The 16,209-nt window shown below is 38.2% G+C and overlaps 1 protein-coding gene across 4 annotated transcripts in view; it reads right to left on the reverse strand.

Moving 5' to 3' along the window:
• Positions 1–16,209, reverse strand: part of mctp1 (multiple C2 and transmembrane domain containing 1) — a 142,574-nt gene that overhangs the window by 48,726 nt on the left and 77,639 nt on the right. For 3 of the 4 annotated variants that reach the window (XM_020706014.2, XM_004072648.4, XM_020706012.2), the window contains exons 6-10: positions 15,123–15,161; positions 11,241–11,405; positions 10,169–10,299; positions 9,351–9,537; positions 3,179–3,272 (exon numbers count right to left, since the gene is read on the reverse strand). In XM_020706014.2, the coding sequence (XP_020561673.1) occupies positions 3,179–3,272; positions 9,351–9,537; positions 10,169–10,299; positions 11,241–11,405; positions 15,123–15,161 (616 nt within the window). The remainder of the gene's footprint in view (positions 1–3,178; positions 3,273–9,350; positions 9,538–10,168; positions 10,300–11,240; positions 11,406–15,122; positions 15,162–16,209) is intronic. The other variant, XM_020706013.2, reaches the window with a different exon arrangement.

Genomic DNA, 16,209 nt, shown 5'->3' on the forward strand with positions numbered 1-16,209 from the left:
ATCTTCATTTCATCCCCCACAGGTTTTACCCTAATAATCTTTTTTTTTTATTATGTGTTGCTGCAGAGGCAGTTGTTGCTGGCGATGAACTTTCACCTCATGGGCCAACAGCACCAGAGGCTGCTGTCATAACCGATTATACGCTCAGGTTTGAGAGCCCCTCAGATAGAACCTAGGTAAGGTGAGCAAAGGCCCCCCTGCTCCCCCTTCTGGAAACTATCTCTGTGACGCTGCAGAGAACATATATGACAGCTACATAAAAAGCTTTGAGAGGGAAAAAACACTCTATTTTTACTGCCTTAATAATCAATCAATTTTCCTTTTAGCATTCACCCGAAAAGGGAGTTTAGGCTGCATCCTCAAAATCAACACGTTATTAAAGTCTCACTCCAATCATCGTTTGATGCATTCCCAGTGGTCTTTTAATAATGATTATGCGGTTTTTAGCAATAATTGTAAAAATCTTTGTTGTTTATGGGACATAGTTTCTGCAGAGCTGCAGGAGGTCATTAGAAATTCACTTCTGAGTTGTGGGCGAAACTGTTAATGCATGCACGAGCCTTCCCTTATTTCCATCATCCATTTGTTTACTCACTCTCCCACTAGCTTACAGCCCCTCAAAGCCCCAACCAAACATTAGCGGTGCAACAAAAAATGACGAGCAATATTGGAGCGATCCAGCCGTGCAGTTTTGAAACAGATACCAGCTCAGACGAGGAAAACAAAGACGTACATGCACCTTTTCTGTCTGCAAGCGGATGCATCAGAATGAAGCGGAGCAGGGAGCTTGTGGCCCGCAGATTATAATTTGTACATAACAACTACCGTACCAGGTTTTTAAACTGACATTTTTTCATCTGATCCGGATTCACAAGGATTTGAATAAAGAAATACTCAGAAATGCAATTACAATCTTAATTTTGTTTATATATATCCCCCATTATCAGAAAAATGCTTCAAGAACATGTTAAAAACACTATTTTCTTTGGAGTGGGTTTTTTAACATTGCAGACTTTGTTTTTAAAAAATGTGTGATGGAGCTTCTGCTGCAGGTGTGTGTGTGTGTGTTTGTGTGTGTGTGCGTGTGTGTGTGTGTGTGAGGGTGCGTGTGTGTGTGTGTGTGTGTAACTACTGAAATGTTCCAGCGGTATAGCATCCACTCAGAGAGACAAGAGCTGGCGCATAAAAGGGATTGTTGGTTTTAGAAACTATTTTCAGTTATCCTACTTGGGTTGGAGTGGAGCTACTTCACAAAAACACTCCAATTAGAGAGAGGGAGATGGCCAGAGAGCAGAGAGGGAGGACGAGGAAGAGGAAAAAAAGATGGGAGAGGAGACAGGCGGCATGAATGGAAGAGAGAGTGTGAACTCTGGCAGTCTCCTCTGACCTCGTCCCCCTGTCCCTCTCTGTCTCTGTCTGTCTGTTTGTCTGTCCTTTTGTTTCACTCTCACCTTGCTCCTGACCCTCTCTTGGTCTGGGTTGTTAAAATGGGGTGTTCATGCGGTGAGGGCTCTTATGGGGCTCTTACAGAGCGATTGTTTCTGCCAGTGACACGCACAAAGACACACACACACGCACACACACCTACACATACACACACCATCAAACTCAAAACTAAAATGAACCATCTAGAACTAACACCTTTTTCTATCAGTTCACTCGCTGTATTCATCTGTGCAGATTGGCTCTAAGAACATTTTGTAGCAAGCAAAAAAAAAGTATTAGCCTTTTTATTTTCATCAATGCGTGTACTCAATTATGGTTTCACACTCAACTGTTCAGAAAAATGTGAGCTCTTTGTGACAAAGAATAAAGTAGTAGAGGTCAACCCACCGGTGAAAGCAAAGGAGATCTTATTCTATGAATGTATGAAACAGAGAAATATTTTCTTGGCGAACTTTTATTCAACCTTATGTTTCTGTTTTGTTTTGGCATTCTTCCATTTTTGTTTCATTGCTACGGCCTTTAAAGACCCACTCTGAGGAAAATTGTGTTTTAATATGTTCTTGTAGTATCTTTTTCAAGGTGGAGGACATCTAGAAATAAAATTAGGATTAAAACAGAATTTCTGTGTATTTCTTTATTTGAATTTCTTCATTCAATTCTAATGAACTATTGCCGCACTGCAGAAATGATGTCCGCAGCTTTTTTGATTTAGCCTAAAAATGGCATGGTCTTATTTACATTACCACTGGGAACGTTTTACAGTGGATCAAAAGATCAGAATGGAATTTTAACAGTAATTTCATGTCATGATGTCAAAAAAACAATGTAATAAGGTGTTTAATCTTTTAAAAAAGATGTGCTTGTTGTATTATTAGTCCTTGAACACATTCTGAAAATAAAAAAATAGCATTAGTTCATAATAAAATCAATATTTTCTGTAAACACATTACAAAAAATAAATTTAGCAAAGCTTTTACATACTCTACATTTAGTCCTTCAGAAAAATACACAAATATTAGAGAAAATGATGAATAGTACAATGGATTTATAAATGTAAAATGCATGAGGGAGACAGCCATTAGCAATGGCCATTACACTCCTGCTCTTGTCGCTCACCGCACTAACTCACATAAAACAGATCTACTCTTTATTTGCTAATGGGACTGTGGATGTTTCAAACAGAGAAAAACCACAGACCGTCTTCCTCACACACACAAGCACATACATGTAGTTTTCATTCTCTCTTTGCTTGATCTTACAGAGTGAAAAACTAGGCCTGTCCACTGTAGACCTAATTAAAAGTAAGAATTAATGGAAGCTGGAGGATTCAGAGAGAGCAAGCAGAGAACGCACAGGAGGAGGGAGGAGAGAGATTTGTTGGTTCAAATGTGTACTTTTTCTCTATTATTCAAATGAGCAGCCTGCATCCTTGCTAAAAATGCAGAGGCAAATGTAGTTTCTCACAAAGTAGACCTTCAATCCCCTTTAGGATACCCACCCAGGATAAACTCTTAATTCAATTTTGATATTGTATTTATGGCAGATTGCAGGTGGAAGACAATATGTATAGAAACTAAGCAGCTCTGTATGAAAAAAAGTGTAAAAGTTACTCTGAGCTAGGTGCCACCAACTTTGATAGCAAATGTGTACTAATAGTACTAATGTGTGGCAAAACCGTATAAGAAATACACATAATTATTGTGTGGTTTGGACTCAAAGGTCGTTGTCTTACCTGTGACATCTGCTGCCATAAGTCCCTCAGCCCTGATGACCTTAACCTGCACCACACCCACATCTTTCAGATTGTGGAATGACCTCCAGAGGCTCTGCAAAATCATGGGTAAAGGGGTTAAAAGTCATAGAGGACTGCAAATTAGCACTGCAATAAAAAGGCAGGTCAATAGCCTGACATTTTATAAGGAGAAAAAAGGGTGGAATATATATTCTTTACTGGTGTACATCGGAAAATGTACAGCTGGCATTTACATGGAGGCTGACAAAGGACAAATGGATGAGAAGAGAAGAGAAAAAAGGCTTAGTTTGCTTGAAATCCTGAGAACTTTTTGCTTCTTCTTTGAAAATTCATTCCCAGATGAGGGTAAGAAATGTTTTAAAATGGAACAAGTCAAGAAATCAATCTAAATAGACGTCAAATGATTTGTTCTTTTATTAATTAAGTGCCTATCGATGAATACTAACCTAAAATAAAAATACAAAATAACTCACATAATTAACTGTCATAATGTTGATTTAAACAAATCCAGATTTTTTTCAGAAACAATGTCAGGACTCCTTTATTATTAGTGGTACTAATGATATTGTCTGTGTTGGCTTAGGAACAGCCTAAAAATATTTGATCAATTTCACCGTGAAAGACTACAAGAAGTATACTTAGGAAAATATCAGTGGAGTATGCACAACATTGTACAAACATAGCAAATGTCAACTGTGTAAAAACAAGAACATCTTTTGAATGATGACAAATGTGTAGGGATTATTATCAGCCTTTAAAATAGTCATGAACATTCGAAGTATTTTTTTAATATAAAAAATAGAAATGTTACAAACCCATGCTTAAATCTATTTTTATTATACATATTGAGTTTTTTCCCCAACATTGGGACTTTCACCATTATCCATTTATTTTCTATTTTAATTTTTCTGTCTAAAATTTAAAAAAAAATCTTAGATGTGCTGTTACCCAATCCTTTTGTCTTTTTTTTTTTTTTTATTGAATTTTATTCCCAGAATAAGTTTGTTTTTTAGTTCTGTTTGTAACTCTGATTAATTTTCTAAAAAGTTCTCATTTTAAATGGAGAAACTGTTTTTGTCAGACTTTGGATAAAATGACAGGAATTTCAGTTTAATTTTAAGGTGTCACAACTCTATATTCAGAGCTGTGACATTTTTGCTACCAAGAATTCACTGCCAATACAGTAAGAATGAATGACAAAGCTACCAATTTCCTTTTTTTTTTTTTCCTGGAGTTTTACTGAATTAGCCACACTGTAGCAACCTTGATCAATCTAAAGTTTTAGAATAGTTTAACGGTTCAACAAATCTTACTTTGCAACTACTGTCCCATGAAAAATAGGTTTTCTTCATCTAGATCCGCTGTTTTGAATACTACTAATACTAATTACTGTCGTAATAAGTACGACATTTCCTTAACTTTATAGTCACAAAAGAAGTTTTTTTCTTCCTGATACATGCTCATAAAAAAAGAGTACAAACACCTTCAGATCTTGTCAGATGTCAATGTCCATTATTTTTAGGTCCCCTCAGTATCCCTGTAATGAAAACTCCCCAAAGACTTGACAGTGATCTCTTTTACCCCTTCAACATGCAGGCGATACAAAACATTCGGACCATATTTCCATGCATAGCTTTTTTAAAATCTTTTGTGTCACATCAACAAAACTTTATCTGCTGATTTTGAATCAAGAAAAAGTTCAAACTGAGAAGCAATTTTCACTGGAATTGAATCAAAAAAATGTGTAATACCTAAACATTCACAGCTCTAATGGGGATTTGCTGACAAGCACGCAAAACAATGATGAACTCTTGCTTTTGTTCACACCCAAACACTCAAGTATAAACACACGCATAAAAACCCTGCACTGGGGCAAATTGAGTAGCATGTCGGCATGTCTTAAAAGCAAAGCGGAAATGTACTTCACTTCAATTTATTTCTCTCTCTCTGGCAATAACCCCTTCCATCCCCACAGGAGTAATTATAATTTAAATTTCAGAGTCAGGGCCAGGCTGCAGACTTAATTCATTATAGCCAACTCTGTCAGACTCTGCCTGTTTCTGGCGATATCATTGTCCAAAAGCTCTCTAAAGGAGATGAGAGGGAGAGAGTGAGTGAAAGAGAAAAAAAGAGAGGGTGCGAAAGAGAGGCAGAGAGAGAAGGGACAACTCTCAATTTTAAGGCACGATTTCTCTGAAGATACAGCTGCTTGTTGTGATTGTTGAGAAGCGGCCGAAGAGGAAAAAGACTTAAAGAAAGGCTAAGAGGGAGGCAAAGGAGGAAGAGATGAGGCCAAAATACTGTATTGGTTTAAGAGTTTGTGTGATGGGACTTAAACAGCAATAATAACATGCAGCAGTGAGTTGATAACAATCCAGCTGTGAGGCTGAGGAGAGATGAAGCAACATTTTTTTTAACATATTTATTGTTACTTAATGTTTCTAACAGAAACTCACCTAAAGCATCGAAATTAGATTAACAGTTTACGCTGAGGGTTATTTTTAGGCTGTCCGAATTCCCTCCCTACTCCCTACTAAAAATCTATCTAGTGCCCTATATTTTAAAAGCAATTCAGACCCCATGCTCACTTTTAAATGTATTTAGAGTAACCAATTTTCCTAAGTAAAAACCTAATAAATGTAAACATTTTACGAAGACTATTAATGAATCCAGTGTTCTGATGATGAAAAGTTGGATGGTTTATAATGAAATTTTTAAAATACATTTTTTTCACAGAACTCTTTCAAAGGCAATGCATCTTGGTCTATATTCAATAATCTAGTGAGTACCAGTGCACACAGGTTTTTTGCAGAGATTTCTGGGAAATTCCTGGGACACTATTTTGGAATAGTGGACTGGGACAGCTCTACAAAATGGCAAATGTGCTGTATACATACTATGTTGAGAGTAGTGAAGGAATTCTGAAACAACCTAAGATTATTTAAGAAAATGCTAGCTTTGAGTCTACTCAATGGCTTACAAATCAAAGCCAGGTCAGAATTATTTCAGACAACTTAATTTTTAAACCCCAATTATTCTGCTGCAATTGAGGTTTTACCCGAATACATCCTAGGGGGACATCTAAATTAGCTTCAACCCCTTCAACCCACCCTTCCTCTATGAGGATTCAAATTCCCCTCAGATAGACAACAATGGACAGGTTGGAATGACGGGGGTAAAGAGGAAATGAAAACGAAGGATAAACGAAGGAGAAGGGACAAAAACAGAAGGCTAAAGTTGGCATTCAAAAGACACCCCCCCACCACCCCATCTGTGACTGACAGCTTGTCACTGTGACATCTTCTTCCCGTCTCTGTCACACACAAACACAAATGAATCAGCGTCGGCATAGGCTTGTGACTCACTGTCATCTTTACAGCATGTCACCTTTCATCACACCACTGCCTAACATTTCACAAACACGCACACAGCGTCTGCCCAGCAGCCCTTCAGCTCAGGGGACATTTGATCAAATAACTGTGAATCTTCAAACACAAAGCCCGATTCTAACAACTTTTCCCTCTGATTCCTGCTCTTACTCCTCATCTCAGGATCACTGTCTGCCAAGAGTCACAGCTGCTCCGCTCGCACTTTGCTGTAAGTCACGTTCCATCGAGGGCGTGTGCTTTCGCTTCACCTCGGAGCGGTGCGCACAAGTGGGTAGGAGAGGTGCTGCAGGTGTGTGTGTGTGTGTGCACAGGAGGGTGGGTGGTGAAGTGCCACCACTTCAGCGGAGGTCACCACGTCCTCTTTTGCTCATCCACCTATCTTGTGGCCACCTCAGGCCCATTAAGAGCCATTAGTGTGTGTGCTCCTTTGCCATCATAATGCATAAATCTTTCCCTCTCTTCTTAGCTCTCCTCCTATGTCCTTCTCTTGCTCTGCAGTGCAGTAATTAAGGATGAAGGAAAGGTTACACTGAGCAATAGAGCATCTTGGGCAGTTGCCTCTAAGTGAGCGTGTTATAGCGTACATCCCTGCTTTTAGTTGCATTCAGATGCATAAATGTCCAAATGGACATCAAGTCCTGCTTGATGGATACAGCACCTGAATGTCCGTACGGGGACTTATCACAACGCAGAACAGCAAGAAGGAGATAGAAACTAATGAGCTCAGAGTGAGGAACAAATCCCAGCACTCATGTGTCCATTATTGGTTTCATCAATTGTGCACAAATGGAGAAAGTAACATCTGCCAAAGTCAGCTTCCTGACCTCACTGTGACCACTTGAAGTCCAGAGCTTTTTTATTCCTGAAAAGTCATTTTCAGGAATAAAAAAGATATGTAAAGCACAAGACAATACAGTCCTTCAGGTTAATAAAGTTACTCTACCTGGTGGTGTTTTTTTTAAAATGATGCTCAGACTTTGCAATCCACTACATGCTGCCCTGCAGCGGTCTTGTCGATGTGTGTTTTAATAACAAGATGAGCTGCCCTGCTGAGGGCTGGAACAAGTGCTGCATTTCAACTTTCTTCTCCGCTTCGGTATGATTGGACAAACTGCCTTGGTGTGTATTAGTTTGCCCCACAGAAATGTACCATTTTATGACATAGCTGACACAGGTAGCGACTGCTGCTGCATACATACATCTGTGTGCAAATGCTTATGATTGACCGGAGTTGATGTATTGTGCAGGTTTTAACTGGAACAGAGCACCTGCTCGCACACAGGAATTTTGAGCAGCACCTCTGTATTAAAAGGTGGTACATGGTCTTAAGAGGACTCTTTGATAAGGTACATCTTTATTAGATTCCTCACTTGCGAGACTGTCAGTGTGGGGAAAAGGAATATGTTAATAGGGAGGGACAATTCAAGTCTTCAAACTGACTCAACCTCCATCTGCAAACCCCCTCCACCTTCTTCCACCCTCTATCTCCACATCCCTTCATCTTAAATGAAGGCCAACAGACAAAGAACTGAGGTTACTGGGAGAGTGGGACAGAAATGGGGAGTACAAGAGGGAGAAGGAGGCAGGAAAGGAGGTAGTTGAAGGAAGTAAAATGGGTTGCCTTCAGCCGAGCAGAAAAACGGGGGTCTGCGAGAGTTGTGAGGTGAAATAGCTTTTTCTTTTCATTTTACACGCCTTCCCTTCCTGGTGTAACCCTCACCCTTTACCTCTCGCCCTCTATTACACACATTCACTTAGACGCACACTCGTACACCCATTCTTCTCCGCCCTCATTTTGTGACTGTTAAAAGAGGCAAAGCGTGTTTTGTGCCTCAGTCCTAGAGCTCCCCCCTCTGATCCGAAGTGGTACCTGCAGTGCAGGAGACAAAGCGGTTGACCTCCTGTGGCATAGTCAATAGTGAACCGCCGCGGTCATGTGGGTCGTGGCACTGACGTTCAGCCACTGCACTTTATGAACAGATTGAAAAGTGGGAACACGCACAAGCGGGGATGCTCCATTCAGTCTAATCATGCAGAGAATCCACACAAGGGTATGACCGAGCGTTAAACTCAGATCAAATGTTCCCCTAACCCCCGTAGATCACTGAATATCACGGGTGTATCACCCTAAACTCTGCCGATGTCCACAGATGAGGGCTGTCGCCACCTTTGTGGAGTGGAGTAGGAGAAAAGGTTCAGGGTTAACAATGTTAAGACAAAAGGTTGAAATACTGGGCTGTGCTGCGGGGCCTCTGAAGTTAATGAGACCTCAGGGTTTCTTCGCTGTACATTTATTTCTTTCTAATAATGTTTCAAACACTCAGGCTTAGTGAGAATCGGATCACAACACGATTGCTACTCAAGCATTTTCCCCCATGTCATCATTACCTGCAGAAAAAAGGAAACTGCAATGCTGCTCTGCATCCTAAAAAACTGTTAATCCAACCATATAGCTTTAAAGAGAATTTTTTTTTTTTAACTTTTTGACCTCCATAACACTCCCTCTGATTTGTTCTTATACCCAGAGTACATGACTTCAAGCTGGTGAAATAAACAGCAATGTTATGAAAATAGCTTTAAAAATTTGATGAAAATCTTTCTTTGTAACAGTGATAACAGATTAAAAAAAACAAAGGAGTCTCAACGCTGCAGCCTCATAAAACATTTTTTTAAAGGACACATTGTGCTTCTTGTGTATTAGAAGATAAAACTTTAAAAACCCAGGCCCACACAAGGCCAACTATTCAGTGAAAGTGACTCACATATCTCTGCATGATGTGGTGTCTCTCATGCGGATCGTCCAGCATGTTGACGGACAGGTCTGAGATGGAAACAGCAGCAGATGCAGTCAGTGTGACCAGCAGCACCAGAACACCTTTGCCGTCCTCCAGTGGAAGTTCCAGCTTGTGAGTGTGTTCTCTACTAAGAAGTGACAAGTCAACAGTGCACCTGAAACAAGATAATAAAAAAAAAGAATGATGCGCAAACTCTTGTTTAAGTTCAAGTTGACTTTTCTGAAACAAAATCATTCCTAAGGTGAGCCATTATTTAAAACATTAAAATACTTGTGTAGAAGAAATCGTTACCCTGAATGTATAGCAAAGTTATGACATGAAACAAAAGAAATGATTTCCCCTTAGAAATAAAGTTAGTTTGTTTCAGTGTAATGACCTCAACAAATCCTTGTTATAAATCACACGCTGTGCTGAAGCACAGCAGTAGCGACAGTCTAAAAATAATGAATAAACAGAAAAACAACTAAAGATAACTTAGATGAAGCAGGAAATGTATACTTTTTAGAAGGCACTTGGGAGCATCCTGTCTTAAACTGTGCATATCTCCCAAAGTATCAGGTTAAGATGGGAATGGCTGTACTAAAGTCAAATATCTGAAATAATAGTTATATAAAATGGGTTTATATTTTACATATAATGAAATAATCTTAAAAAGATTAGAATGATCCTGTTTATAATATAATAATAATAATAATAATAATAATAATAATAATAATAATAATAATAATAATAATAATAATAATAATAATAAACATGGGGACTTTTATTTGAATTGATTACATTACCTTCCAATGTAGTCATCTTTTTTGCCAGCATCTTTGTCCCAAACTGTAATGTCCACGAAGCCCCCCTGCTCCTCATACAGGTGGAAATCAAACTGTTCCCTCCACTGAGGATTTAGTGTTTTGGGAATTGTCTAAAGAAACAACACAAGAAAAATCCATGGTTTGCCATTCAGACTTGATTTATGAGTCAGATGTGTGTACTTTTTATGGAAAGAACTTTTAAAAAATGATATTTGACTCTTTAACTTAGGTATTTCAGTTTAGGAAACACAAGTATGAGAAGACAAAACAGGTCTTTTTTACTTGTATATCAATTATTAAATCCCTTAATGTGTAATAGAGTACCAGGAAACCCAAATAAAACAGATTTACTAAATGTTGTCCATAGTAATATCATTAAAGACCCACTCCGATAAAAATCAGGTTGCAGATGTGGCATTTTTCAGATGATGGAGGACATGTCTAAAGAAAAATTAGCTTAAAACTGCACATGTGATAATTTTTTAATCAAATCGTTGCACATCAGGAGCAGATAAAAAAATGTTGTTTGAAACTGCTCCGCCCTATTCTGATGCATCCACTTGCAAACTAATAGATTTACGTACGTCTTTGTTTTTCTCGTCTGAGCTGACATCTGGCTCAAAACTGTACAGCTGGACGCTTTTAATATTGCTCACCATTTTTGTGGTACTGGTAATGTTAGGTTGGTGTTGTGAGGGGCTGTAAGCTAGCGAGAGAGGGTGTTAACACATGGGTGATGGGAAGCGGGGGTGGACTAGCTCTGTGCCAACAGTCGTATCCAAAACTTTCTAACAAATTTCTAACAAACTACTGCCGCTCTCCAGAAACTATGGCCTAGAAACCAAAAAACATTTTTTTATTTAGCCTAAAAATGGCATAATTATAGTCTCACTGAGAACGCTTTTAAAATAGATCAAACGATGATCGGAGTGGGACTTCAAGCTGGTAAAAAAATACATCTTAGTATACAATTCTTTTTTTTTTTGTTTTTTTTTTGTTTATACATCAGAACATTGTAATATTAAAGGATATTAGACAAAACAGTTTTTACCTTGCTCTTGTACTTTTGGTGGCCCATCCTGAATTTGACATAAGGGTCACTGAGACCATTAGCATCCATTGGCTGCAGACTGCGACCTTCTATCAGACTGATGCTGACTATACCTCTCCACAGCTGGGACTTTCTGTGCACGTCTGAGAGACGCATGCTCTGACACTGCAGAAAACATGCAAATGTACAAAATCTTGGTAAAATATGTGTCCACGCTTATGCAAGGACTGATCATAACTACTTCAAAGACACGTAGGACAACACAGCTGCAGGCTGAGCAACAATAGGACACAATGCAATATAATCAGCCAAATTCCATACATGAGCTAATTGGACATTCCAAGTGCAAAAGATGTTTACAAATCCTTGAAAGTGTACCTTTATATGTTTGGAGCAATGTCCAATTAAAAAAACAAACACACAACTCAACAAAGTCTAACTTATCTGTTCAGGCGAGCAGAATCAGGGAGTTAACAGATGCAGTTTCTTTGTGATTATCTCTATCGCCTCGGAAAACCGGCTGCATTGCACAGAATTGTACAAATGGTTCAGAAAGGGGGCAGTTGATCTTTATATGTGCAGTATTTGACCAAAATGTTTCACAAATACTCTATTTAGAATTTAGAAGGGGGCAGAATGTGAAAAGGGGGTTAAACATATCTTCTTTAAATGTCTGTTTAACCCCTCTTTTAATCTTTTTGCTATAGCAGAGAACTAAAAAGCGGGGTATTTATTTGGCAAACAAATGCATATCCTCCCCCTATCCCTTGATTTCTCTCCCTTTTTCTCCCCTCCTTTCTCATTGAGCAGAGTTTATTAGCATAGGCTTTGTTTTGAGGGGGAATTTCATTAAACTCTGAACAAACCCTGCCTCATGAGTGCACGCCTTTGATCTGGAAATGGAGTCTCTTAATTTCCATTCTCCAGACATTAAACAATGCGAATAGCTCGCTGCAATAAATCCAACCTTTCACAGTCCAACTCTTAGTTCTCCCATTCATTTGTCCATGCAACAATGACAGGTTGCAGTCATGTCCTACCCCAACACTGTGGTGTTTTTGTTGAGTTTATTGCAGCATTATATCTTTGTGCAGTAAACTGTTTGGACAGGGAGTTCATATTCCTCCTGTGAGAGCACAGCGGAGCAGAGATTATGCACAGCGGCTAAAAGACTGTGGCATGCGCTTTAGCACAATACTGCTTTGTGCAGGGTTCAGCTTTTGACGGCCGTTAGTACAAATAAAGACATTTTAAGTGCTTAAGCGGTTATTTTGCCAAGTAGAAAGTGAAAGATGAAAAATAGCCACAATGTGTTTAGTAGAGCACAAAGACTGAAAGGAAAGAGCGTTTTTTTTCTTGGTAAACTGTATTAAACATTCTGTGTTTGATTCCTCAACCACAAGTGGATCAGTTTGAAGGTTTTAAAACCTGGTATGAAAAAGCACCCTAAAGCTTAGTTTGTATCTAACTCCCCTTAATCACATGTTTTAAGCCCAAATAAAGATGGATAACAAAGTATTTATTGTCAATTGAAGTAGTGAGACTTATAGTTGCAAATCAGTACTTTACAAATCTGTTTTGTTCTCACCAAGGAAAGAAATAAGGATAAAGAGGCAAAATTGACCAATTTTGAGCCCAAAATTGTCTGACATAATATCTGTCATAGTTCGGCTAACAGACAAACAACAGCTGGATGCTTCATGCATTGGCTACTTAGAAAAGCAAAATTCTGATCAACATGCTTGAGATAAAACACTAAAACAATGGCAAGGTACCCAAGAACTCAAACATTTCTAATGAATAGAAATATGTAAGCCTGTAACCATGACTTGAAAAGTAACAGTTTTTGACATTCCACAGGTTTGTCTCTGCATGTACAGGACTTTTTACAATGAACCAAATGCTGTAAATGTCACACCCAGCTGCAATATTCTGGTCAGATCAAAGGTGGAAGATGCCTAAAAGACATAATGGAGGTACTTGTGTGGTAGCTTCTCACTAATTACATTATTGTCCCTGTTGAGAGGTTTATTTTATGCACTCATGCTGAATGTATGGTTTTTATATCGGTGCCAACTGAAATGTTCAAAAGAGGAGAATTCTGAAATCTTTTTTTTTTTAAACTCATTTGTTTGGGATAACTGAGAAAATTATAGCTTGTTTTCTCAAGAATAAGGATTTATCAAGCTGTTATCTCAAGAAAATGAAGTGAAATAACATTAGCATGGCCATTGATGTCTTCCATAGTGATGTAATGTTTGTTTTCGTCACACCGAAACGCATAGGTCTAGAAGTCTCCAGGTTAGCATTTTGTGGCATCGTCTGTTTTGGGTTGTTTTTATTCATGCAATAAGACATTTTTCTGCTTCTAACAAATATGCTAAGAGTTGAAAAAAGATTATTGCCTCCATTACCTTTTGTCTTAAGTTCATCGCTGACAAAGCTGCAGAACTCAACACATTATACGGGCCTGGGATCAACTTAGAGAGGAGCTTTTGGATTTTTTATGAAGATTTTATCGCTGATAGAAAGTTGTGACAGATAAATAGCATCATGAATCAACGGGGATACAGCAGTTTACCTTGACAAATGCTTGATTGGGATGAAGGAAAGTATGAGCTTTGAGAAACTAAAGTCCACAGACATTTGTTTTTATTAAGGATATTAGAGAACCCAATTGCTGTTTCAACCTTTGGATAATAAAAGCCTCCCGTTTGTTATGAGAGATTCACCTGTTGATAAGGAAAAGCACTGAGGAGCTATTACTCTGCAAAGGGCACAAGAGAAGTTGGGCAATCATCTACTTGTTTTAAGGATTTTTAAAAAGCTGACTGAAAGTTTGAAATGTTAGCAATAAGACTATTGTGCAACAAGGACAATCTAACGTTTCAAAACAAAATTTAAACCCCTTTAACCATTCGTGTTACATGTGGTACACATATTTCTGATACCCTTATCTCATTAGCATGATCAAAGCCTTCCCTAAAAACTTATTGTATATAACTTGGCCCCTGTTTTCCATCCTGTAGATCATTATCATTCCACTAGAGGCAGCAGAAGGGCTTCTTCCATAAAACCTCAAAAACAACTTTAATTTACAAAACTTTGTGGAGAGAACAACTCATCTATTGTTATTCATATTTAATGACTACCTATTGTATTTGAAAAAAAAACATTCAAAATTTGTTGATAATTAGTTAATTCTTTGTTTTACAGTTACACCATTTTACAAATATGTGGGTCAAATTTGAGACAGTGTGTAAAAAAATTTTTCCTGCACACTTATGTGTCTTTTTTGCTTTTTAAACTAACATTGTTCTAAGAAAAAACGTAAGTTTGTGAGTGTAGGGAATAGGTTGAAGTCATCAGAGATGTTAGGGTTAGAGCATACTTCAATAAAGATTGTATGAATTGTGAAGAGGTTTCCCAGGCATCATATAAATGGCTCTGTAAGCCAAAACTGACAGACACAACACGCAGCAGGATGCTAAAGCACAAATACCAAATTTTTTTAAATGACTTTATGGCTCAAAAGTAATGATGGTAAAATTGTGATTTAGTCATTCCACCTTTGATACATACTTGTATGAATTATAGCCTGTTCCAACTCCTGTCACTTGTGCACAAATACGCAAAGCTCTGTTTAACAGCAGCTGGTATATTGCAGCATGTGGAAAAAAGGCTTGTGAAAATGGAACAAAATAAAGGATTAAAAAAATGGTCAAGACCACTTTGAAAGACAAAAAAGGAGAAGGAAAGGGACAAGGCCGGGGAGGCTTCATCCATGTACCAGGACACCATAGAGGAAAAACAGGTGAGGTGCAGCGCGGTCGGTTACAGAACACTCGCACGTTTGGGCAGTTACATGCTGATTTAGTTTACCTTACTAGATCGTTTCCAGTTCCTTCTCAAAAGCATGGTCTGTAAATAAGACAAAGCAGTTACAGAGCGCCCCCTGTTGTCTCTCCATTGAGGTGGGGGGGGGCCAGAGGTCAGAAGGGCATGGAGCGTGTCAAGGTCAGATTATTACCCTTGCTAGGTTCAAAGGGGGTTTAGATGAGGAGAGTGAGGCAGCTCCCATCATGCAAGTTAAGAAAGCAGAACGTTTATGTATTTGCACTTTTACTTGATATGAGTTAGTATAATATCACACATGCATAAAAACACACTAACATTTTTCTATACATCCTATATAAATCAAGTTTTTCCTCTTTTTATTATTATTATTTTTTAACAATTTCTCTTTTTAAAACCAATTTGTTGAAATACTGCTATGACATGTCACACTGAAAGCAGCTTACTGTACTTAACTTTGCTGTTAATGTATGCTGAATCAACCACATTAAAAAATAAAATGTCCTAAAACTGAAATTTGGGTTCTTGATGCTCACTATGAGGATGTTCATTTTTAAAGACATTGGCCGTGCACATTTGTGACTTAATTACATGATCTAAATCGTGTATAAAGTTTAAAATTCTTTTTTTTTACCTTTTCATACCAGTAGATGGCAACAAAGGGCGTGCACCACTGAAACCTTTTACTTATTACAGTCATAGTTAAAACAATGCAAAATAGTGCTTAACCTAAATAGAGTTTATTTGTTCCGTCAGTTTTGGACTCTCTGAACTAGGCAGCACAATTAAGACATCAGATCAAAAGGAATAAAATATTTCCCTCATGACTCAGCCTTGTTCTGAGTGGAGTATAGTAGTCCAATTAGCCAAACAAATAATTGAACAGAAATAAATGCAACTTTGAAACATCAAGCGTGTCCACAGAGGCACAAGCCAAAATAATTAGGAAAAAGGCTCTGGTTCTCTTTGAACATGCAACTTTTTTTCCAAATAAAAATTGTGTTTCGTTTTGTGCATATGCATTTGCTGAACTACAGAGTTTCCAGAAATGGAGACTGAATCAATTCAGTTCAGCAGCGTTACTGTGCCACTCTGATTCTTGTTTGTGTCAGTT

Source organism: Oryzias latipes, chromosome 9, assembly GCF_002234675.1.
Source record: "Oryzias latipes chromosome 9, ASM223467v1".
NCBI lineage: Eukaryota > Metazoa > Chordata > Actinopteri > Beloniformes > Adrianichthyidae > Oryzias > Oryzias latipes.